Genomic DNA, 22,945 nt, shown 5'->3' with positions numbered 1-22,945 from the left:
AGGCTGGGACATGGCCACCTGAGCCTCATGGCCGGCCAGCACGGGGACATTGCTCCACTGGGGTCCAGGGCGAAGAGCCCTTTCAGCATCCTTTGGTATTGCCTCATGCGTTTTTCTTGGAGGTCTCTCAGCCAGCCGGGCCAGGAGGTGGCTGCCCAAAGGGCAATGGTCCCTTTTGCAAAGATCTGGAGGTTTCAAAATCTGCCTTTGAATCGAACTGGAGCCAAACACAATGTTTTGAAATTTTCCTTGTAGGAGAAACCTTAGGGTGTGGTGGGGAATAATAAAAAATACCCAAGATATTTGGGATCATTTGAAATTATTTGTTTGTAGAAACTGAATTTCTTGCTTCTTCTAAATGGGAATATTGAAAAAAGACCAAATTTTGTGCTTTCTTAAAGATGATGTGTCAGGCCCCAAATGGCCCGGTGTGTTGTGATTGAGAAGAAAATGGTGGGTTTGCCCTGTTCTGAGTCCCTTCCCCTCCCCCCTCTGGGTCTTTACCCCAGAATGCAGCTTTACTGAAATCAGTGCCATTTTGGAAGATGCTCCATCTCCCAGACCAGCATTTTCCAGCAGAAAATGCCCTGAGTCTCCAACCATTTCAGCTGACCACATGTGGCTGTGCTCGCTTCTGGAGTGATAAACCCAAAAGAGCAGAAAAGAACTGTATCCTAGGCCGAGGCTTTGGAGATGCCCAGCCAGCGGGGCTGGGATGGGGAACAGCTCCCTAACTCGTGGCAAAGGCTGGTTTTGGGCACCTTGACCTTGATCTCATCATCTCGGGGCATCCCCACTGTGGGCCAGGCATCCTGGGAGCCTGCCCGCCCCTCTCCTGCCTGCCTGGGGACAAGAAGCCATGCAGGTCCCTTATGGACAGTGCCTGCCATTTGGCTCGGGGACTGGAGACAAAACAGATTGACCAATGCCCGAAGCAAAGCCTTTAACCCAGCCGTTGGAGACGCTACCTCATTTTCAGGAGCAAGCACCCGTCTGGCTGGGAACTGTGCCCAGAGGCAGCATGGGGACAGCTGGGAGAGATGCCACCACGCCGGGGCAGGCAGCCATCCAGCGTGGCCAAATGCAACCCAGGGCAAAGGCAGGCGCTACCTTTTGGGCACCCCCCGATGTCACAGCTTCACCCCATGGGCCACTCTGCCCTCAGCATCCTCGAGGCAGGTAGGGCTGTGCCAGCTCTCGCCTGCTGCCTCCCAGCCCCGCTCTGGTTCCTGCTGATGCATCCATCTCCCAGACACACTTCTGGACCCTCTCAGCCGGACAAGAGGTTTATTCCTACTGGGATTTGTGCGTGTGGTGGTGACTGCCAGTTCCCCATTTTTGCTAGCACTTGCCCTGGAGAAGTGAGCTGGCAGGTTGGCTCCAGATGAGCAGGGGGAGCAGGGTCAGGGATCCTGTAAGATGCTCCAACCTCTGCTTTGGACTGAAATCCCCCAGTGCATGGCTAAATCCGAGGGATGCTGCTGGGGGGTCTCGGGGTCTTGTTTCTTGGGCTGTATTGCAGAGAGCTGTTCCCATCAGCAGGATGAACTGGGCAAACCCCAAACCCCTTCTCACCCCAGGGGAGCCTGGCTTCTCTCCTCTGCCCGCCGCACAGGGACCTGTCACTTGTCTTAAGGATGCTGGCGTGGATTGGGGAGAGCAGGCGCAAGCTGTTTCTGAGCATGGAAGGGGCCGTTGCCGGGCGCTGGCCCCAGGCGATCAACCCCAAGGTCCACCGTGGCCTAATTAGCTCGTTTGCATCATTAGGCATGGGCTTGGGGGGCTGTTCAAAGAGAAGCCTCAGCCGGTTTCAAAGCAAGGCTCAAAAACATCTTTACACCCAGAGAGGCCTGATGGGGAAACCAGGGGGATTCACACCCTGCTAACAGGGACTGATTGCTGATGGCACCGTTTTCCTTGGCATGTTGGCTAGGAATAGCCATTAGCCTGTTGCCCCCATCCACCTGGAGATACAGTGGCACCCTCCTGCCCCAGCTCCCTTCCTTCCCCTGGAGCTGCTGTGGTGAGCTGGGCTCCCCACTGGGCTGAGAGCACAACCGGGGGCGCTCCAAGCTGTTCCCCAGCAGCTCAGGGAGGCTCAGCCGGCAGCTGGGGAAGGGTTAACCCTGGAGCCTTCCCAGCCAATTACCGCCAGCCTGACCCCATGGATGCTGCTCTCTCCTTATCAGAGGGAGATGATAACCAGCTATAAGAAGTTAATGATGCTGGAGGATGAGTCACGGCTCTCCCGATGCTCTCCAGATGTTTCTGTCCCTTACCCGGGGGAACGATGGAGGGATTCCATCCGCCTGCCGCAAATAGAAGGAAAACACTCCAAAACCCCAACCTCAACTCCATACCAACCCCCTCCAGTACACAACCTGCTTTTTGACCTGCCTGCAGAGCAAGCAAGAAGCCAGGGAACAGCAGAGAGCATCCCTTGTCCATGGGGGATGAAAAGCAGGAATAAACTGGGGGCTTGGGAAGAGGTGCACAGGCTGATCACTGGCCCAGAGGGAAAAGCAATGGGTGCTCCCAGCTTCCTCTCACAGGGATGCCAGACCCTGCATCCCAGAAGAGGCAGAAGGATGCTGGGGCTTTGGGCTGAGTCAGGCTGGGCAGGAACTGCCAGGACCTCTCCCAGCAGCTGCAGACAGCTGGGGAGGTGTGAGTAAGCCCGAGTTTTGGTAAATGCAGAGGATGTTTAGCCAAGAGGTGTCAGGGAGGAGGTGTGGGGGGTTGTTCTGAAGGACAAGCTCGAGCAGGTCCTGGTAACTGGCTGTCCCCTGCACGTGGACGCAGGTGACAGCTGCACCCATATCCCCAGCCAGCATGTGGGTGATATGGTGCAGACCCTGCCCAGCACCCACAGCCCCTCTTTCAGCAGGGAGTCCTACAGGCTAAGCTGGACCTTGGCCACCAAGTGCTGCCGCAGCATGATGCTCTTGGGTGCGTGGTCCCTGTGGTAGAGGGGCACCCAAACCACCCATACCTGGGGCTGACTTAAATACTGACTTGGGAGTTTCCCTACTTCTTCCGGACCTTTTAGGTGTAATTTTCAGCTGGTGCTCCAGGAAAGTCCTTGTCCAGTCCTGGGGGGGCTATACCTTCCCATCCACACAGATGCTACCTGCACAAGGACCTGTAAATCCCCCGGACCTGACCAGGCGTTTGAGGGTCCTGGGCACCCCACAGTGGGGGTTTACTGGGGAACTCTGCACTGAATCAGGGAATATTTCCTCAGCTTTGATTCAGCGTCATTGTAACATCTCTCAGCCAGCCCACTAGTACCTTGTGCTGAGGACTTGGCAGCTGTCGGGACAGTCCATGCCCATGTATGGGAGCTCCTGGCAGCCCCAAACACCCTCCCAGCTGGGCTTCACCTTGGCATACCCCTAGCTTGCACTCAGCCAGGGCAGGGGTGTTGGGATCCCCCTTTCAAGGGTGCTCAGTAAGGCCGCGTTCCCCTGCCTCGGCTTCCTGAGGGCAGTTCCTTCCCTCAGTTTCCCCAGCTGGGAGGGGATGGCAAAAGCTCACCCCCAATTCACCCTGATGGGTCTGGCAGGGACGTCTGTGCCACTGCTGTTTATTTACCCTTCTTTCATCACGACCAAATATAAGACATGAGCTCATGCTTCTTGCCAGGCTCTGACGACGCGGAGTTTATTTCCACTGCAGGTATAAATAAAAAGCAATGCGGCAGGCACTGGGGCACCTCAGGTTTGGGAGTAAAGTCATTGTTGTGGAGTTAGTATCTTGGCCAGGGGAAACGAGAGCCTATGGGGGCCTCCAGCCTCCTCTGGCATCCCAGGGATGAGGATGGGGATGCGTTTGTCCCTGGGCATCCGTGCCTCAATGATGGGGGAGCAGTGTGAGGCCCCCCCGGGCTGCTCTCCCCTCCAGCCCAGCTCTTTCTGCCCAGCAGCAGCTCCCAGCAGCCCCAGCGAAGCCCCGGGGCCCACCACCACTCACTAATCCCCGCCGAGCCCTGATCTAATTCCTGGGCACGTGAGTGTGTCTCCAGGCAGACTGCTCTGTGCTGGGGCCCGAGATCAAAGCACACAGGATGGCAGAGCAGGCACGGCACGCCTGGAGACACCGGCTCCAATCCGCCTCGCGCTGCTGCCGGATTCGCCCTGGCACCCTGGGCTGCAGGCAGCTCCTGCCTGGCCCTGCCAGCAGCAGAGGCTTTTCCCAGCACTTCCTGGGGAAGGCTCATGGCATTTGCCTCTGCTGATGGACCCCAGAGCCCAGATTGGGTCATGGGGTATCCAAAATCTGGGAGGTTTCAGTGCTGGATGAGTTCAGCCCCATCTGAGCCATACGGGGCACTTAGGGAGCCATGGGGTGTGGGGGCCCTGCGGGGGTTTCTCACCCTGTCCCCCACCAGGGAGGAGGGATGAGGATTCAGACCATCGCTCACCAGTGGTGGCAAAGTGCTGCCCAGCCACTCCACACAGGACTTTGCAGCCATCCCCACACCAAGCCTCCTCCAGCATGGGTCCCTCAGCTCTGAAGGGCTCCAGCACCTACCAGCCCACTCATGTCTCCACTGCCACTGGCCAGAGAAGGTCCCATGTTTCCAGGTTCAGTGGCAGCCATGAGGGGAAGGCTGCCTGGCACATCTCAGGGGGAGAGGGGTGCAGACAGGACCCTGAGGAAGCATGGGGTGAGAGGATGCCACCCCTGGGTGCTGGAGGAGCTTGTACAACTCATGCCCACAGGCACCAGGGACTTTGCAGGTGATTTGCCCCATCACCTGTGCTCAGAACAGCCCCTAAGCTGCACACAGGGGACAGCAGGAGTGCTGGGGGCTGGAAACCCTCAGGGTCAGTCTGCAGCCCCTGGCACAACAGGCATGGAGATGCCCCCAGTCCATGAAGCGGTCCTGCAGCTGGGCACTGCAGGGAACACTAGAAGCACCCTGCTGCTGCCATTTAAAGGTCTACTTCCTTCTTCTTTTTCTGCCCATAACTCTTTCACTGTGGCTGCAGCAGGGCTCCTGGCTGGCTGATTGCCTGCAACCCTTTGGCGAGTCCCCCTGGCCCCCTGTGGGGCTGAAGCTTTTTGTTAAGTCCCTTTCTGGTGCCGCCACATGATTCTGACTCCCATGTTCAGTGATGTTGCATAGCTCCGCTCGCCTCTCATGGGGTAAGGGTCTGAATTGAGCACCAAATATCCTAGAACAATTAATTCTTCTCCAGAGCCAGCATAAGCCGGCTGCAAGCCCAACTACCCTTCAGTCCATGCTTTACCCACTGGCCCCGGTGGCATCTCAGCTGGGTGGCAGCAGAGGCACTCGGTTCACTGACCCTGCTTTATTGACGAGCTCTGCCTTTGCTTTCTTTTTTTTTTTTTTTTTAACCTATAAAGAATTTTTCTTGCATCATACAACATGGAAATACCAAGTTCAGTGCACAGGCTCTAGCCAGTGGGCAGATGCCACCATCCTGCAGGATGTCACCAGGGCCGGGGCTACCCCATCAGGCTAGGTCCCCCACGGGTAAGGGCTCTGAAAAGGCCAGGGACAGGGAAAGAATTTACTCAGCACAACTCAGATGGGCACCTGTGCTGCCCGGCCCCAGGGACATGATGCCTGTGGGCTCCCGGGGACAGCCAGTACTGCTGTGACCTGCACAGCTCCTTGTCCCCAGAGAAACCTCCTCCTCCCTACTGGAAGTTCAGATGCTCTTTCAGTGTAGAAAACACCTTGTTTTCTCTGACACGTTAAGATTTGGGGGTTAGAAAACCAACCCTCAAACTTTTCCAGCCCCTGATCCTTTTTTCTTGCACTCTCTAGCAGTTTTCCTGCCACCACTGCCAAACACTAGCATGATTTGGGTATTCGCAGGGAAGCTGAAACCCCCAGTGGGAACCTGGTTTTCCCCCCAGCCAAGATGCGGTTCGGTTCCAGCCACCAGCAGCCCTGGCTCCAATTTCTCCCTATGCCCTAAGATGGAGCTTGGCTTTTGCAGGCGGGCTGCTGGCAGAGATGGGGTGCTGGAGGGATGGACCATCAGGAGCATGTGAGGAAAAGAAACATGACCCTCTCCTCTGCCGTCTTATGCACGGGGCATGCAAACTCCCATTTTTTGGCAGGGATGTTTTACTCCACCAAATGCAATGAAAGGGCCTGTATAGAAGCCAAAGCAGAGGTGCTCTCCCGCCCTCCCCAGCCTAGTTTGGGCTCCAGGGGAAGCACTGCTGGGTCTCTGGTCCACAGGAGGCTGTAGGAGGAGCAGACTGCCAAACCTGGGCTCTGCAGGGATGCTTGACCCTGGCAGGAGCATCCTGTTTGCAGAGTATCCCTCTGGCAGGGCTGAGCATCAACCTCTTCAGCTGAGAGCTAGCAAATGTGTGACATGTCCTACCGCCCCTCAGGCAGCTCTGGGGAACTCTGGCTTTGCCCAGCTCAGTGTTACCAAGCACATGGGACAGCCCTCTGAGTTGCCAAATAGAAGAGCTTATTTAGGTCCTAGAGGAGATGAGGGGCTTGGGAGCACCAAGTCAGTCAGGTCTGTTGGGGATTTTTCAGGGCTTTCAAATGGTTTGAAAACCATGATGGCATTTCCCTGCCTGGTGCTGGGTCCTGCAGTGAGAGGTGAAAACCCGGAAGGATGCAGCAGCAGCTCAGAGCTGCAGTCCGGGCTCTGGCAAAGCCAGTCGATTTTTCCCCTGGGTTGGGGGAGTCCCCTAAGGCTGGTCAGGATTTTGGTAGTGACTTCTGCAGTGCTGCTGGGGAGCTCTGTGCCTACCAGGGATGCTGCACCAGCTATGCGGGGAGGACAGAGGACCCGTAACTCTTTTGTGCTTGGAAAGCAAAGCAGCCCTCTCACGCTGTTGTCGCTGCCCCTGCCCGGCCTGGGCATCAATGCCCAGGGCCACGGGACTTGATCTCCAGATGCCTTCAGCTCCTCTGGAAATCAGCTGGGGAATCTGGGCTGGGGGACAAGGCCGTAGGAAAGGGCACCCCACTGCCCCTGCCCTCCCCAGACTGCAGCAGGGGCTTCTGCAAGGGGAGGAAAGTAGGGTGGTGGAGTGCACCGTGCCCCCCATCATCCCCGGAGGAGCAGAGCCAGCCCTCCTCGGGCAGCGGGGACGGAGCAGCCCCGGGAGCCCCAGCATCTCCTCTCCTGCATCCCTGCCTTCTCCGCAGCCCGGCCCCCGCCCGGCGGGAACTCAGCTCCCGGTGCGCGGGGGAAGCGATGAGGTCATGTTGCTTAATATAGCGATTTCATCACAGCCCTTCTCCCCAGCAACACGGCCCGGCTGCCGCCGGCTCCCGGCGCTGGCTGAGCCGCCGCCCCCCCCCGCCGTGCCGCAGGCCCCGGCCGGCAGCTCCCGGGATGCTGAGCCGAGCCCAAGGGCAGGCGGGGGCGGCCGCGGAGCCAGAGCCGGGCTGTGCGGGGCTGGACCGTGCCTGGTGCCACAGTGCCGCCCTCTGGGCACCGCGGCCGGGAGGAGGGAGATGCCCGCCGCAGCCCCCCCCGCCGAGGTTTGAGCAGATCCATGTTGGATTCATCACGTCCCCAAAGCCCCCGTGCCACCCCAACCGTGAATTTAGGAGCAGGGGTGGGGAGATGGTTTTCCCTCCTCCCCACCCTGCTCATGTCCCGCGCCCCGGTCCTGCAAAATGCTTCCCATTCTCCTAAAAAATGAGCTTTTTCTTCCCCTTTTCTTTTTCCACATCGCACCCACAGGAGGCTTTCGCCCTGCCCTGCTTCTCAGACAAAAACCCTAGAGGTGTGGAACCAAAAATATTTTTCTCCCTAAAAAACCCAATACAGCTTCTAGTGAAGTGCCCCAGCCCTGCACCTGCATCCTGCTTGGCAGCATCGCAGCAGGGTATCGGGGAAGTAGAGGGGAGCTCGCATGCAAGCAGGGCCTTACAGAGCTGTAATTAGTGCAAAACAAGGTTGGAGCCAGTAACCCATCCCTGCTGTGCCTGGCTAGCATGGCTCACCTGGCAGCGTCACCCCCACAGCCCCCTTCCCCACTGGGGACACGGGGAGGGACATGGCTCTGGGACTTACCCGCCAGAAGAGCCTGCTTCAGCTCAGCATCCCCCAGAGCCCCCGGGGCAGATCTGTAGAGCACCTCGTTGTCAAGACCTGGGGAGCAGCCAGGAGAGAGGGATCAGTCCTGAGCCCCACATCCTCCCCTCAACACAATGGAAGCGGGCAGGGACTGAGACCACCAAGCTCCCCCGCCCTGCCCACAGTGTGTGTGTACCGGGGTGCACGGGGAGAGGTTCGGCTCTAGCAATGCTCTCGGGGCACCTCCGAACACAGGCAGAGCAGGTGTCTGCGTGCGTGCACCCACGTATGCCCTGCAGATGGACACCGCGGCTGCCCGTACCTTGTTTTTCCAGCGCCTCGATGAGCCTGGCCACGGTTGGCAATGCCTGCTCAGGAAGGGTGGGGTGCTCAGTGAGCTCTGCCTGCCCAGGGAGCCCTGTGAAGGAAAGATGGGGAGAAGGGGCTTGGCAATTCATGCCTGCAGGAATTCCAGCCTCTTTCCTCAGCTGCCCCAAGATAGGATCAAGCTGCTGCTTTGGCACAGCCACAACCAACACTTCGGCTCACGCATGTCCAATTTTGGAGAACTTCTCCCTTATTTTATCCTCTTTTTGCAGTAAGAGTCACTGTCAGGGGCTCAGCTGCTTGCTGAGATGTGAAGACCTGCTCAGGCTCACACCCTGCCCATGGGGAGCACCCTGCACTGAGCATGGAGCTGCTTCGCACTCAAAACCCTTCCCCACCTCTCCTCCCATGGTGCTGAGACTGCTCCCTCTCATCACCCATAGCCCTTAGCAGCACCAGGCAGAAGCCAGGGGGCCAGATCCATACTCAGCATGGACATGGCTCCTTGCAGCATCTGCCTACTTGGATTCTCTGTTGTCTACAACAGGGTTGAGCACAAGCTCCCACCCCCCTGGCTGATGCAGACTTCCACCAGTCTTTGAGGAGCCTTTCAGCCAAGCATGGGCCAGGCTTCCCACAGCACAAATCCCCAGGTGCTGCTGGCTCCTGGGTTTTATAACAAGGACAAATCACCCCAGACTCTGGCAGGGATGGGAGCAGCTCTCCTTAACACAGGGCACATTCCATCCATCCATCCTTCCCTTCTTATCACCCAGGCTGATAAACCCCTCCACCTGTGTGGGTTATACCTGACAGAGACCCTGACAGTGTTGGGGTCTCCCCCCACACTCTCTCTTTAGTGGCCTTGAACCCACCCCAGAAGGCAGTGGGCAGGCAGGAGCAGGGGACAGTCAGGGGCTGCCACCGGGTGCAGCACATCAGAGCTGTGTGCGACTGCTGGGGTGCAGATGGCATCTAGAAAGGCTGACGTGTCAAGAGCTCTTCTGCCTGTTTTATGTGGTGAGAGGATCTGTTCTGGTAGAAATATCTTTTAAAAAATTATAGCAAATTAAATAAAGCCTGAGTATGAGTTTTCCCTGCAGTGAGGCGTGCTCCAGCCCAGCCAGCTCCAGCATTAGGTTCATTCTGTCTTTGGTTTTTGCTGCCTGGCAGAAGGCAGGGAGCTCCTCTATGAAGCCAATAAACCCATAATAGTTTTAAGGAATTAAAAAGACAAAAAAGGGGGTGGGATGCGTGGCTGTGGACAGGGCTATGCTTCCTTTGACCTTCTGCAAAAACACAGCTTGGCTGCGATGGGTGGATCTGGGCTCTCATCTTTGCCACAGTGATGCCCTGGTGCTCCCTGGAGTGCAGGGAGGGATGCAAACCTCCTGCTTGTAGGTAGCTGATCTGGTCCCCAGGCACAGCTGCGACCCCTGAGCATGGCAACAGGGTCTCCTCCACTGCCCGATGGAGATGTGCAGGCATGTTGGGTGGGAACGGGGAAGATTTCAGGGTTTAAAGCAAAGCAGGTGATTGGAAGCCCATGGAAAATGTCCCCACCACACTGGTGGTTTTTTAACTAGGATTTTGGCCTCCAAGGTGATGGCTTGGGGAAAGGTGGCAATGGCAAAAAATAACTGTTTCTTCTTGCTGGAAACAGCAGGAATAGCCCCAGGCTCAGGTTGGATCTTTAGCCCATCGTCTCCCCTCAGGGTGCCAGGCTGGACCCCAGCATCCTTATGCACCACTTGGCTCCAACCCCAGGTGAAGCAGAGGTGATGCCTTGCAGCAGTGATGCCACCCAGGACAACCAGGCAGGGGCAAAACAGCCTCTGAGCTCCTGGGAAGTCCCCTGGGGACTCAGATCCACTGCAAAAGCACTTTTAGGATATTATTTAATTGAAAAAAAAAAAAAAAAGTTCCTGCCTGCAGAACCAGCCCTGGCTCTGGGACATGGCTGGGAAACTCAGTGTCTCTCTACCATTCAGGACTACCCCCAGGGTTTCACCCTGCTCGGGGTCCCCAGCCAGCACTGGGGCTCAGTGGGCACTGAGGGCACGCAGGGTGGTATGCCACTGTCGCAGAAAAATAAGCATTAGGGGCAGCTAAAACAAATGTCCCTCAAAACCTCCATCTGGGAATGGAAACAGTAAAGGGAAGGAAAAAAGTCCCTTCTCTTCCAAGAGCACATTGGAGAATTTTTTTGTAAGGGAAATCCCACCAGTCAGAGGGTTTGGGTTTAAACCAACATAAAATGGTACACACTGCTCTGATGCTGCAGAAAGACGTGGTTGTGGGCCACGAGTGTCCCCTGCCAAGGTGCCCACGCACCCTGGTATCGCCTCAGGAAAGGTGCACCACAGAGGTGGCACAGCACTGGGGTGGCAGCACCCAATGTCTCCCTGGACAATGGGGCTGGACACAAGGCCGTGGTCAGAGCATGTCCTGCAGATGGCAGCACTCTCCTCAATCAACCCCCAAAACCTGGTTTTACTGGGTTTTCCCCTATAAAAAAAAATCAATCTCATTTTTACATTTTTTTTAAATTTTAAGTTGTTATCCTCTCACCCAAGTGCACACAGGGCTGGGGCTCCTGCGGTAAGACCTTCCATACCGGCCAGCCTCTCCAGCCAGGCTGAGCTTGCTGCTGGGGACCTGCCTGGGTCTGTGGGGCATTGCCATGTCCCTGGCTCCTGTAGGCAGGGGTCCCCTGGGCACATCTCCCAGCCCCTTGGAGAGGAGCCCATACCACCCTCTGTGTGGGGTGGGTGCAAGGCAACACTGATGGGCAGCAGGGGCAGAAGCAAGAGGGTGGCTCCATGTTCTCCCATCTCTAAAAATCCTGGTGAATGGGGCTGGAAAGCCCTTGGGTCTGCTTCTGTCTGACCTGACTTGTCCACACTACAGCACTGAGTTTGCTAGGGGTTTACCTGCTAAACATCCAGAGGCAGAGGGCTCCTTGTGTGCCAGTGAGCTTGCCTGGGAAGGGGGCTCACCCCCCAGAAGTGGCCTCCTCCCCCCTGTGAAGGCAGCACATAACTGCTCGCCGACCTGGGACTGCATCTGCCTCTGTGCACTTGGGGCATTGGTCAGGGAGGAGCACTCCTGTTTCGATAGGGGGAGACAGAGGGGGTTCCCAGCATCCCTGCCTCCCCGTTTGGAGGGGCTGAGCAGCAAGATCTGCATGGCAAACCCCATATGTGGTGGTGGATGGTGTCGGGGAGAGGAGTTGCCCCATGCCAGCTGAGTCCTGCCGTGCTTAGCCCAGGGGCCAGGTGGTCCCCACCCTCTTAAATCACAGTGGCAAGGGACCTTGAGCCATACCTTGGAGGGTGATGAACTCATTGTCAGCAGGTGCCCCTCTAAACCTGGGGCCAATATACCCCCCCATGCCCAGCCATCTTACAGGGGACACCCACCCATGGGCTCCCACCTTCCTACTCCTCCAGCACTCACCCCAGGATGCGGGGGTCCCAGCGGGTGGTGGGGGCAAGGGCCGTGGCCTGGCCTTGGCGGTGATGGCAGCAATGCGCGCAGGGCCCAGGTACTCCACATAGGTGCCGGGGAAGTCACCGCGCTCCTTGGTGCGCTCGTTGATGCCATGGAGCCAACCCTGGGGGCTGCGCTCATCCCCGTCCTTGTAGTCGGGGCTGCTGAGGAGCCCAGCCCTGCTGACCGTCAGCACGTCCCCGGGGCACAGCGCCAGGTCCTCCTCCCGGTCCTTCTGGTACTCGTAGAGAGCTCGGTACTGCAGCCCGTCCGAGGAGGCCATGGTGGTGGCGTGGTGCAGGTCACGCTGCCTGAATCCGGCTGGGCATCAGGGGCCCGGGCTGCCCACACAGGGCAGGTACGGCCAGGCTGGGGCAACGTGGTGGGGATGGGAGTTCTCCCTTCTCTGCACACGCAGAATAAAAATCTCAGTGTTGGAAAGCAGCTCCTGACCCCTCCAGCTCCAAAATCACTGCGGAACCACGCTGGTACCCAGGGTTCGGCCGAGTTGGCTCAGGCGTGGGTAGGGAGCCTTTTCATCACTGGGGCAAATGGAGGGGAGCAAATGAGGCTAATTCGGGTTCTGGGTACAAACATGCCGTCATCTTCTCAGCCTGGTCTCATCCACACGGTGCTGGGGACCTCCCTCTCTCTGCCAGAGAGAAAGGCAGCACGTTGGCAACCAAACTGCTGTCTCGACCCCAACCCCACCGCCCCGTCCCCCATCCCAGGCACCCGATACTGGGGAGAGCCCAGTGGCTTGCTCAGCTCTGGCTTCCCGAGGAGCTCCTGCCAGCAGGGCTCAGCTACCGCATGCAAGGAAAGTACCAGCATGAGTCTGGAAAGTAGGGCAAGAGATCACACCACGGGCTTTTAAAATAGACATATGTGCTGAGAAACCCCCTGCTGCACACAGCTCCCCTCCAGCAGCTCCCGCCCAGCATCGCTACATGGAGCCAGTGGATGAAGATGTAATATTTTTGGGTCGCTTTGGGTGGCTTTTTTTTTTTTCTTTTTTTTTTTTTTCTTTTTGGGTGGTGGGCTACATTTTAAAATATTCCTCCGAGAGAGACAGCTGCCGGAGGGAAAGGCTGTGCTGCTGCCGACCCGCTGCCCCCCCCCCCCCCCCCCCCGGCTTCCCACAGGACCCCGCGGAGGAGGGATGGAGGGGTGGATGGAGGGTTGGATGGATGATGAGCAGCAGCAGCGGGGCCGTCCGTCCGTCCGTCCATCCACCCGCCGCCCAGAGCCCCCCCGCCCCCGCTAGCCTTACCGGGCGCGGCGGCTCCCCCGGCGGGAGCGGGAAACGGGAGCGGAGCGGAGCCCGCCCGGCTGCCCCGGCCCCGCCGAGCCGCGCTCCGGCGGTGATGTCAGCGTCCCTCCTCCTCCTCCCCGGTAACCGGGGAGGGGGGGAACTGTCGGAGTAGGTGGATGATTTCATCCCTACATGCAGCATCTCTGCTCCCAAATTGCCTCCTCTGTGTGATGGAGACCCCCCCATCCATGGGTCTCATCCATTCTTAGGGATTGCTAAACGACAGGGGAGGACCGGCACCCCACGGGCTCCCCCCGTACCAGCCAGCTCTCTCTGCCCTGAGACTCAGCCCCGCACAGAGGACTTCATTCTTTAGCTGGGATCAAAAACACGCACAGGACAGGCAGGAGCTGCCATGGAGAATCCCAGCCTAGGGACACTCCAGTTCCTCACTCTCCTCCTGACCATTTGCCCAGAAATGTTCCCCAGACCCAGGATAAGGGCTGGGCACCTCATAAAACAGTGGAGGGCGATGCTGCAAGAGCTCCTGCATGCAGCAAGGCTTCTTGAAAATTACAAGGCAACAGTTAAAATATAACAGGGCGGAAAACTTGGAGGGAGCTGGTAGGGCTCATAGAGAAATGGCCAAGCTCCGCCACAATGGGGACACGCGTGTCACCAGCCCGTGGCAACAGCAGTGCTGTCGCATGCAACAAGAGCATCAGTTCGCAGCTCACTTCCAGCTGGGGGACACCCACGCTGGGGGTGCCTCTACTTTGAGGGGGTTTGTGCCTCAGTGAGTCTCAGCAGAGCCAGTTACGCTGGGGCATGGACAAGCTGTCCCAATATTTGTTTCTGAGGCATGGTGAGGTTGATGTGATGTTCCCAGAGGTGCAGAGGCTTGGGTGAGGTCTTTTTTTGTTGTTGGTTTTTTCTTTTTTTTTTTTTTTTCTTTTTTTTTTTTCCCAAATCCTGTCTTCTCACGTTGACTTCTCCAAACTGACTGTTGCTCCTTGTCTTTGCCGCAGGTGAGGCATCCTAAAAATAGATGGTACCTAAAACCACGGGCTCTGGGAAATGCACTCTGGCTGAGTCCAGGCCAGTGCTAGAGCAGTGCAGGGACAGCATGAGGTCCAAGGGAGCACCCCAGGTCCTGGGAAAGGGCTGGGGAAACTGAGGCAAGGAGGCTAGCAGAGTAATGCTGGAGATGTATGGCCCTTCTTACCCATAATTTCAGCAAACTCTCCCCTCCTTTCCCCGCAGCATGTGGTAAGACCATGCAGGGCAGCAGCATCCAAGGGGATTTCACTCCAGCTGCATTTCCCCCCAGCTGCTGATCTTCCAGGACTAAAAGGGCTTTTTCTCTTCTGCACCCTGCTCCTGCTGGCACTGTGCTGCTGCCACAGCTGCTGGGACAGAGCTGGACTTGCTCCTGGCTGCAAACAGCCGGACACTGCCCTCCCCTCATGTCATGCTTCCCTGCCTGGGGCTGCCCCAGTTGTGTCCCCTGTGCCCCATTGGGGATGAAGCATTTTTGCTGAGTGCCTAAAGCCCTGCTTGGTCTCCCCAGCCTGTCCCAAGGGGTCTGTCAAGACAAACAGGGCTGGGCATGGTGCCATTGCTCTAGGGGCTTCCTGGGGAAAGACAAGGTAGTGTTTTCCTCCTCAGAGAGGATTAAAGCTGGAGAGGCCAGTGGGTACATCACAATCTCATATTACCACCCATCCTATTGTAGGATCAACCCTACATACAGGCCAGGAGTTACCACAGTCCCATGGCTCTGGGGCACAGGAACACCCTGGAATGACATCACCATCTCCCCCTTCCCAAACTGCTGAGTGGGATCCCCTACACCCAGCAGTACACATCTTCCCATCCTGATGTGCCTCAGGGCCCCCAAACCCAAAAGCACCATCTCCTGCTGGAGCTTAGTCCCTTTGCCCCCCTCCCCACTGGATGAGGCTGAGCATCTCCCCAGCCCTCCCCAGCATGGCCAGCTTCTGTCCCAGGGCTGCCTCCTCATTGCTTGCCTCCAGACATCCCCCAAAGCACCCCTTACCGCCCACTCCAGCTGCACTGCAGCAGAATCGTTCCCAAAACTCCACCTCCCTGGGCTGCCCCTCACCCTGTGTCACTGCTGTGCTGTTAATTTAAACTCCTACCTCATTCCAGCCCAGAGGCACATCCCCCAGGGTGGGCAGAGACCCCTCATGGAACACCCTATGGTGAAGTAAGAGGTGGTTCAGGCCTTCACTGCTATTTATTGAGTAAGCAGAGGAGCTGCCTGTCAGGCCCTGAGTAGCTACAGATCCTTCCTCATTTGCTTAATGAGCAGCACTCATTGCAGTGAGAGCTTTGCCTTTGACTTGACTGGCCTTGCTTTTCTGTGGGGTGTGCAGGAGGAGGCATCCTTGCACTTTGCACCCCACATTCCCCCTCGAGCCCCCCTTTGCTCACCATCTGTACACGGGTCTATGGGGGGGAGAGCAACTTGCCTCCTTGCTGGGGTCCCCATGCTCCGTTTGCAAGCCCTTTTCCTTTCCTGGCTGGAGGGACAACTCTCATTCAAAATGTCTCCAGGGGATGTTCAGAGGCACCTGCCTTGGCTGCCTGTACCAGCCTTCCCAAAGTGACAGGGGCAGCCCCACTGCTCCCCTCTTTGCTTCAGGATCTGCCCAGCACCATCCCCAAGATGTGCTGGCTGTTCTTGCCCCATGCTTCCCAGCAGCGGCCAAGGGAAGTTAGCCACACGACTGTGAACAAATAGAGCATAAATAGAGTTGTTATTGTGCCTGGCTGGAGTAAGTGAGGCTGCAAACCAGCCCTTCCCAGCTGGAGAAATCGGAGAGAAAAGATGTTTGATTTCTGCTGATGTTTCAGAGTTGGCTTTTTTTGTTTCATCTGTTTCCCCCCTTCAGAGGGGGCCATGCTTTGCTTTCTCTTCTCTTTAGGAACAGGAAAACTCCCTCTCTCTTGGTTTTCTCCCAGGGTGCCCAGGAGTGAGCTCTGGCCTCAGTGGGTCTGTTTTAGGAAGAGCCAAGTGCTTCTTCAAACAACCTCCCAGTGCAGCACCCACAGGCAGCTGGGAGCTGCTCGCTCCTACAGCCACACTCCGCCACCGCTGCCAAGCTGCCCAGCTGGTCAGGGGATACCCCTGACTTGGGGAGGAAGATGCTGTTAAAAACCTGAGGAACATAAGGAAAGGCTTGGGGCATGGCCCTGGGCTGGCACTGGTGCTCTTTCCTGTGCCTCTCTGCAGGATTGAAGCTTCACAGCACGGCAGGAGCCAGGAGCTGCCAGAGCAAGTGCCAGAGGAGAGGCTGCTGTGTGGGGCGTCCTGGCATGGCACTGGGGACTGATGGCCCCTCAGCACTGGCACTGAGCCCCAAGCTGGGGCAGGTCTCGCACCCCAACCTGTGGCAGGAGAAAACTCCATCAACTAGGCAGCCCCAGACATCCTCGCTGGTGAGACAACAGCAAGAAGGTGGTGAAGTCTTCTCAGCACAGCTCTCGCCTGCAGCAGCCCCCAGAGCACCAGCACTCAGGACACGATCCCATACTGCAGCCCTCTGCATCCTCGAACCCCCCAGCTTGGCTTTACAGCAGCTGGCACTCCTACACAGCCCCTGTTAATTAATTCAGGAGGGATTTACCAGCCTGGACACATGCGAGAAACAAGAAAATCTTATCTGGAGGGGTGCTGACAGGCGGCCAGTGGCAGGGGAGGCACGGGGAACTTGCTGTGAGGGGTAAATGCATGGGAAGGAGCTCAGCCCAATACAGGGGCAGGGAGATGTCATTGAGCCCCTCTTTAACTGTGTTATTAACACGCAGCTAGAAACAGCATCATGATTAAAATCAGTTACATAAGGCACAGGGTCAGATCCTTACCCTGAGAGCCTCACACCGTGGGATGCACAGCTGGGTCATGGTTGCAGCCCCCATTTAGCATCCCTGTATTTAGACCCCGGGCCCCACATGGCACAGATCATGGCACCAGATGGGGCAGCTCCCATTTTTTGGACTCAAGTTATGGTTTTGCACATAGCCATGGAAATGGGGAGTATTCCCCCAAAGTGGGAGCTGCAGCCATGGGGAAATTGGTGTGTTCCCACTGCCCAGTCCCTCTCAGGGAGGGGGAATCGGTGATTTCCCCAGTTGTCTGGCCAAAATGCTTTGAGTCCTTTCAAAGCTGAGAATGGAAATATTTCATTTTCAAGACGTCAAAAACTTTTGGCTCCTGTAGATTTTTATTTCTCCCCAGCAGAAGGTGGGAAGTGATGAATTCAGCACAAATTTGCAACGTTCAGTAACTTCCATCTGCAGACCCAAAGCCAGGTTCATCTCTGCCACATCGCAGTGTGTCCATCCATCCACCACTCTCCAGGTGACTGGACACCAGACAGACAGCTGAGCAGATGCTGCCAGCCCAAAACACAAAAGTGAAAGCCATATGCAAGGGGGTCACCTGGCTGGGGCTACCCCGAAATTCCATCAATCCCAGGCTGGTCTGGTCTTCATGGCTGGCCCTGCTCAGGCCTTGTTACCTGGTGCTTTACCAGGAGGGAAACTGAGGCACGGGGGGGATGCCCCTGTGCCCAGCTGAGTCCCTATGGATGGCATTAAGCTGAGCACACCCAGCTCAGCACCCACCTCGCCTCCTCACTAGCAGATCTGGGCTTATTAGCAATTGCTAATTCATGCAGGGGGCTGAGCAGGCTCCAGCAATCCCCTGGTGGGAGGGCTGCTGGGGTGCCCTGTGCCCCGTTGGGTGCAAGATGCTAGTTTAGGTTCCCCCCACCTATTCCCAAGCAGGTGCTGCTTTAGTATCGTGGGCTAATTTGCCTGTACAGAGGAATGGATGGCTGTTCTGAAATGCTTCCTCCAAGCTCCCTGCTGCTGTCTGCACTGTCTCGGTCTCTACCCAGGGGAGACCACGCTTGCAGTGAGCCTGGCCGTTCACTGGAAGATGCCAAGGCTGAGGATCATCATCAGGGTGGGAATTCAGCACCTGAATGCTCAAAATGTGAATATGAGCTAGAAGAGGCATGAGGGTGGGAGCAGAGCTTGCAGCTTTTCCTTGAAGAAAAGCCCAGGAGGGGTGCTCCATGCAGACACCATGGCCAGATCCTGACACCAGACATGTGCCTGGCTCCCACGATCACCCGGTGTGTGGGCTGCAGCTGGGCCGGGGACAGAGGACCTCAGTGGTTACCGCTTATGGCCACTTTCCCGGGCTCAGCCTCCCAGGGCCAGGTCACCAGGGAGGAGATGTGCTACCTGTGCCCCAGTGAGAGGCATCCCCGCGCTCCAGGGAAGGGGATGCTCAGGGTCCAGCCAGTCTGTGTGCAGGGATGGGGACAGCAGGGAGGTGTGGGACCCTGCCGGGCAGGAGGGACATGGGAATGTCACTGGGCTTGTCCTGCTGTGGTCAGGCCAGGCCTTCCTGGAGAGCCAGAAAATCCAGCCCTGCTTCCCTAATGGGGCTCAGATGGGTGATGCTGGGGAGCAGCCAAACCCCAGGCTGCTAGGTGCTGGGGAGGCGAGTGGAGCAGCCTGTGGCTCATCCTTTGATTTTCCCTGTGGCTGGGAACAATTGGGAATGAGAGCAAGTGTTTACGTATTTGCCAAAAATTATTTTCAAAGTGAGGGGATTGCGTGCAGCTAATAAGGTCAGGCCGGGATGGGGCATCTCTTGGGAGAGGAGCAATGTGATGGGGTCATCATTTGCATTTTTGGATCAGCAGTTCCCCTTCAAGAGAGGGATGAAGGTTCAGCCCCTCACTCTGAGCAGCTTTGTGGCTGGACACACCACTGGACAGGCAGCTGCTGCAGGGAAGGGCTGGGGCTGCAGGTAGTGAGGGGGAAAGGGTTAAAGCCCCTGGCTCTAGCACAGAGTGCATTAATACCCAGGGTGCCTGGGGGGTCTGAAGGCTTCCCCCGAATGCCACTGGGCTTTGGCTGGAGCCCAAAGAAGCTGACTTCATCCTGCTGAAATGTATCATCATGTCCAGGTAGGGAATTTGCTGTGGGGTTTCGGGGGAGCTGGGCGTGGGGCGGAGCATGCTGAGCTGTTGCTGCCTGCTGTTGCAGGATGCCTCCCCAGTCTCTCGCATTATTTGGCCTTGGTTTGATGGCAAGATGAAGGGACACACAGTGGGTGCTACAGAGGGGACCAACCCTGAGACCCTGTCCCAAAGCCATGCTGGATGGGTGAGGACCACCCCATGCTCAGGCCTGGGCACACAGCATCCCCCATGCTCTCTTTGGCTCCCTGATGCAGCCCCACTCCAGGGGAACCAGCCCTGCTTCAAAGTGTCTTTCCAAAGGAAATCACTGTTGGCAGCCCTTAAGCAATGGCAGGTCTCTGCTGACCTGCTCCAGCGCTGGCATCTGGTTTGGCCGTCACTGTCCTCTCCTGCTGTGTCCCCACCAGCAAAAATCTGCCTCCCTGTGCAACAGTTAGGGACGGCTCATAAATATCTGGCTTTTCCTTTGCACACTGCCTTGCATGGTCATTCCTGTTCCCTCCTCTTCCATTCTGTTTTGGCCTGGGAGGCTGGAGATTTGGGATTTGGAGAAATCCCTGCCTGAGTGGTCCCGAGCAGCGGGGCCAGCAGCGCACCCGCAGCATCAGCCCAGGAAGATGGGGTGACTTGGCCATAGGCATGCCAGGCATGGGTGGCAGAGACAGGGCGGGCTCTGACCTGTGGGACTGACGAGGCTGGAAAATCCCGAGAGCTGTGCCCAGCACCTGCTGAGGAGGACAGCGGGGTGTTACACCATGAGGTGAAGCCCCCCCGGGACAGATACCCTTGCCCTCCAAAGACCCCATGCCAGGGCTCCCAGCCTCCTCCTCCATGGGGCTCTGTCGGTGGAGACTCAGCGGGGACACGGGTGTGGGCCCCGCGAAGGCTGTCAGCTCACAGCAGCAGCAGGTCGGGGACATCGTGTCTCCCATCCCACGCCAAGAGGCCGCGGCGATGGGCGCGGGCAGCAGCCGGCCGGGCTACCCGGCTTCCCCGGGGCGGGTGGCTTCGGCGGCAGAGGGCAGCAAGCCACCAGGCACCCAGGGACCCGAGTGGCTTCGCCAACCCCCCAGGGGGTGGCCCCGGCGGCGGAGGCGGCCCCGGGTCCGCATCCGCTTAAAGGGCGGTGGCGGCGGGGCGGGAGCGGCAGTGAGGTCGGGGCGGGCTGGGTCGGGGCTCTGGGACCTGCTCTGCACTCAGGTAGGCTGGGCTCGGCGTTTGGGGAGTGGACACCGTGGGTGCACCCCCTCTGCCCGTGGGGACCCCCCAGATTCCCTTGGAGAGGGACTAAGATCTGCTTACAGCACGGCAGTGGCTGTGCCGGGGTGGGGGCTCCCCCTGATAACCTCTCTCTGCTCTCCTCAGCGCAAAGATGGGGTGCTTCACCTTTATCAAGGTCATGATGATCCTCTTCAACCTGGCCATATTTGTAAGTGCACCCCAGCTGCTGCCTCTGCCCCGGGGGCCTGAGCCCGGCAGCCCACACGGCTGCCCCAGGAAACGGGGATGAAGAGCGGGGGTCTGCAGGAGAAGCTCAGGGTCCGTACCCTGAGCTGGGCATGGGGTGGGCAAAGCCTGCCCGTGTGGGCTCTCCTGCCCCTCCATGTCCCTTCCGTGGGGGATGGAGAGGGTGATGTTGGGTGTTGGTGGGACTTGTGCTCCTGGGGCCCCAGTGGGTTGCGAGATCTGGTCTCTGGCCTCAGGCTGAGGATGTAACCTTGTAGGGGTCTCTCGCTCTCCAGCTCTGGCTGAAGCCCAGGGGACCATGTTGGGCTCTGGGGATGGTGGCTGTTGCATCAGCCACCCATGTCCCTTCCCGTGCTGAAGCTCTGGCAGAGTGTGCTGGGTACCCCAGAACATGGGGGTTTGCTGGGTCCCTGCCTGGGCTGCTCCATCTCTGCAGGAGAGCAGCCTATGTGCGTGACAGTGACCGGCAGTGTTGGGGGTCTCGGGTGCTGGGGGTCTCCAAGAGCACACACAGCCTCTGGTCCCATTCAGGGCAAAGGGTAGTGGAGCTCCTGAGAGCTACTCTGGCTCTACAGAAGCAATGGAGCCCCCTGGAAGGGGGTGCAGTGGGATATGGACTTAGGAAGGGGAGGTGCAGAGTCCCCAGGCTTGCCCTGATGAAGCAGTCCTTCCTTAAAGCTCCTGCTGGGACTTGGGGCTGGTGGGGAAGGTTGAGTGGGTGGAGGTCAGGGCTGGGACAGGCTGGAGGCAACCCCGGGCTGCCCTTGCTGGGAGCATGTGAGTGTCTGGAGCCAGGCGCTGTTCAGCCGCTCCCCCGGGTGAGTGGGCAGCTTTCCTGGCCAGAGGAACTCGTCATGGTGGCCAGCAGCTGAGCCAGCTGCATGTTGCCCCTCTGGGGCCAGGGTGCAGCCCATGGGACTGCTGGCTCAGCTGCCTTGCATGAGGGTTAATTTCCTGCTGCTGGCACCAAAACCCCTTGGGCTGGGGAAGGGGGCAGCTGCAACGCTGCAGCCAGGGATGTGCTGGTGGTGGGGTGTGTTTTGGGGTAGTGAACCATCTGGCTGCCCCATGCCTGTGGTGGCAATGCCCTGAGCTGCCCTCAGTGGCCATGAAATCTTGCTTTGGCATAGTGAAAACTTGTAGAGGGGAGAAATACCCATGCTGGCACCTTCCCCAAAGCCCAGATCTCTGCTTGCCTGGGAGCTGACGTTGTCTCTCTCCACCCAGCTCGGTGGCGGGACCCTCCTGGGAGTTGGCATCTGGGTCACAGTAGATGGAGATTCATTCCTGGATATATTTGGGGCGCTCTCCTCTAGCGTCCTGCAGGTTACAAATGTGAGCTACTTCCTCATCGTCATCGGTGCCATCCTGCTGGTGATTGGCTTCCTTGGGTGCTACGGCGCCCAGAAGGACAGCAAGTGTCTCCTGATGATGGTATGGACCTGACGTACCTCCTTATCAAGCCTCATTTGAGCTGGGTCTCTGGTGGGAGAGGTCTGAGGGATAGATTTCTCTGTGAAGATGTCTTTCTTGGGTGTTCCATTGTGGTGGAAGGCTGGGTGGACCTTGGAAACTCAGTGCTAGAACCAGAGTCTGCCCTGAGCAAGGGTGAAAGAAAGCAGAAGCTGGTGCTGAGCATATCCAGAGAGGTCAGCACCATGCAGATGGAGGGCTGGAGGACCCCAAGGTTGTGCTGCTTCTGCCCTGGAGCAGAGCTGAAGGCAGTGGGAAAGGGCTTGAGCCCTGAGGGAGGGTACTGCTGGTGCTCGGGAAGCAGATGAGTCCTGGGAGCCCTTTGGACTCTGGCTGTTGCTTTGACCTCCCTCCCCTTGCTGTATCCTAGTTCTTCTCAGTGGTGCTGATCATCTTCATTGCTGAAGTTGCTGCTGCCGTGGTGGCTCTGGTCTACACAGGTCTTGTAAGTGGCATATTTAAGTCTCAGGGTGGGATAACCTAGGGCCTGTCCTGACCCTTGGGAAAACAGGAGATACTGGGGCTGGCAGTGCTGCCCGTGGATAGGAAGCTGAGAGGTGGGCACTGCTGCAGGAGGAAAAGGTGCTGGTCCCTGCTGGCACCAGCTATGTGGGCAGGCTGGGGCACCTGGCTGGGGTGATGGTGATAGGAACAGGGATTCCCATTGCCCTAAATAAATGAGGGTTATGGTACAAGTTTTGCCCGCTTCTTTCTTTCAAATCCTTTAATCCAGTACCAGCCTAGGCTTGACACCTCTCCACCTCTGATGGAGCCACACGGGAGAGGAAGTCCCTATTGTTTCATGCTGAGCAAACTCAACCCCTTATTAGGCACCTGAGAAACCACCTGGGGAGAAAGGTCACTTT

At 57.7% G+C, this 22,945-nt stretch overlaps 2 protein-coding genes across 3 annotated transcripts in view; one reads left to right on the top strand and one right to left on the bottom strand.

Moving 5' to 3' along the window:
* The window catches only part of PIK3R3 (phosphoinositide-3-kinase regulatory subunit 3), an 83,535-nt gene extending 70,315 nt beyond the window's left edge, over positions 1–13,220 (bottom strand). Inside the window, exons 1-4 of the mRNA XM_064455173.1 lie at positions 13,129–13,220; positions 11,823–12,507; positions 8,359–8,454; positions 8,034–8,111 (exon numbers count right to left, since the gene is read on the bottom strand). Coding sequence (XP_064311243.1) covers positions 8,034–8,111; positions 8,359–8,454; positions 11,823–12,138 — 490 coding nt within the window. The 5' untranslated portion in view covers positions 12,139–12,507; positions 13,129–13,220. The remainder of the gene's footprint in view (positions 1–8,033; positions 8,112–8,358; positions 8,455–11,822; positions 12,508–13,128) is intronic.
* TSPAN1 (tetraspanin 1) overlaps positions 1–22,945 on the top strand; it is a 45,371-nt gene that overhangs the window by 19,888 nt on the left and 2,538 nt on the right. Inside the window, exons 1-4 of one of the 2 annotated variants that reach the window (XM_064455175.1) lie at positions 20,295–20,339; positions 20,505–20,568; positions 21,834–22,040; positions 22,450–22,524. In XM_064455175.1, coding sequence (XP_064311245.1) covers positions 20,512–20,568; positions 21,834–22,040; positions 22,450–22,524 — 339 coding nt within the window. In that variant the 5' untranslated portion in view covers positions 20,295–20,339; positions 20,505–20,511. Of the gene's footprint in view, positions 1–20,294; positions 20,340–20,501; positions 20,569–21,833; positions 22,041–22,449; positions 22,525–22,945 lie in introns of those variants that run through there. The other variant, XM_064455176.1, reaches the window with a different exon arrangement.

This window comes from Phalacrocorax carbo, chromosome 6, assembly GCF_963921805.1.
Source record: "Phalacrocorax carbo chromosome 6, bPhaCar2.1, whole genome shotgun sequence".
NCBI lineage: Eukaryota > Metazoa > Chordata > Aves > Suliformes > Phalacrocoracidae > Phalacrocorax > Phalacrocorax carbo.
This window is presented reverse-complemented; position numbering and strand designations above follow the sequence as displayed.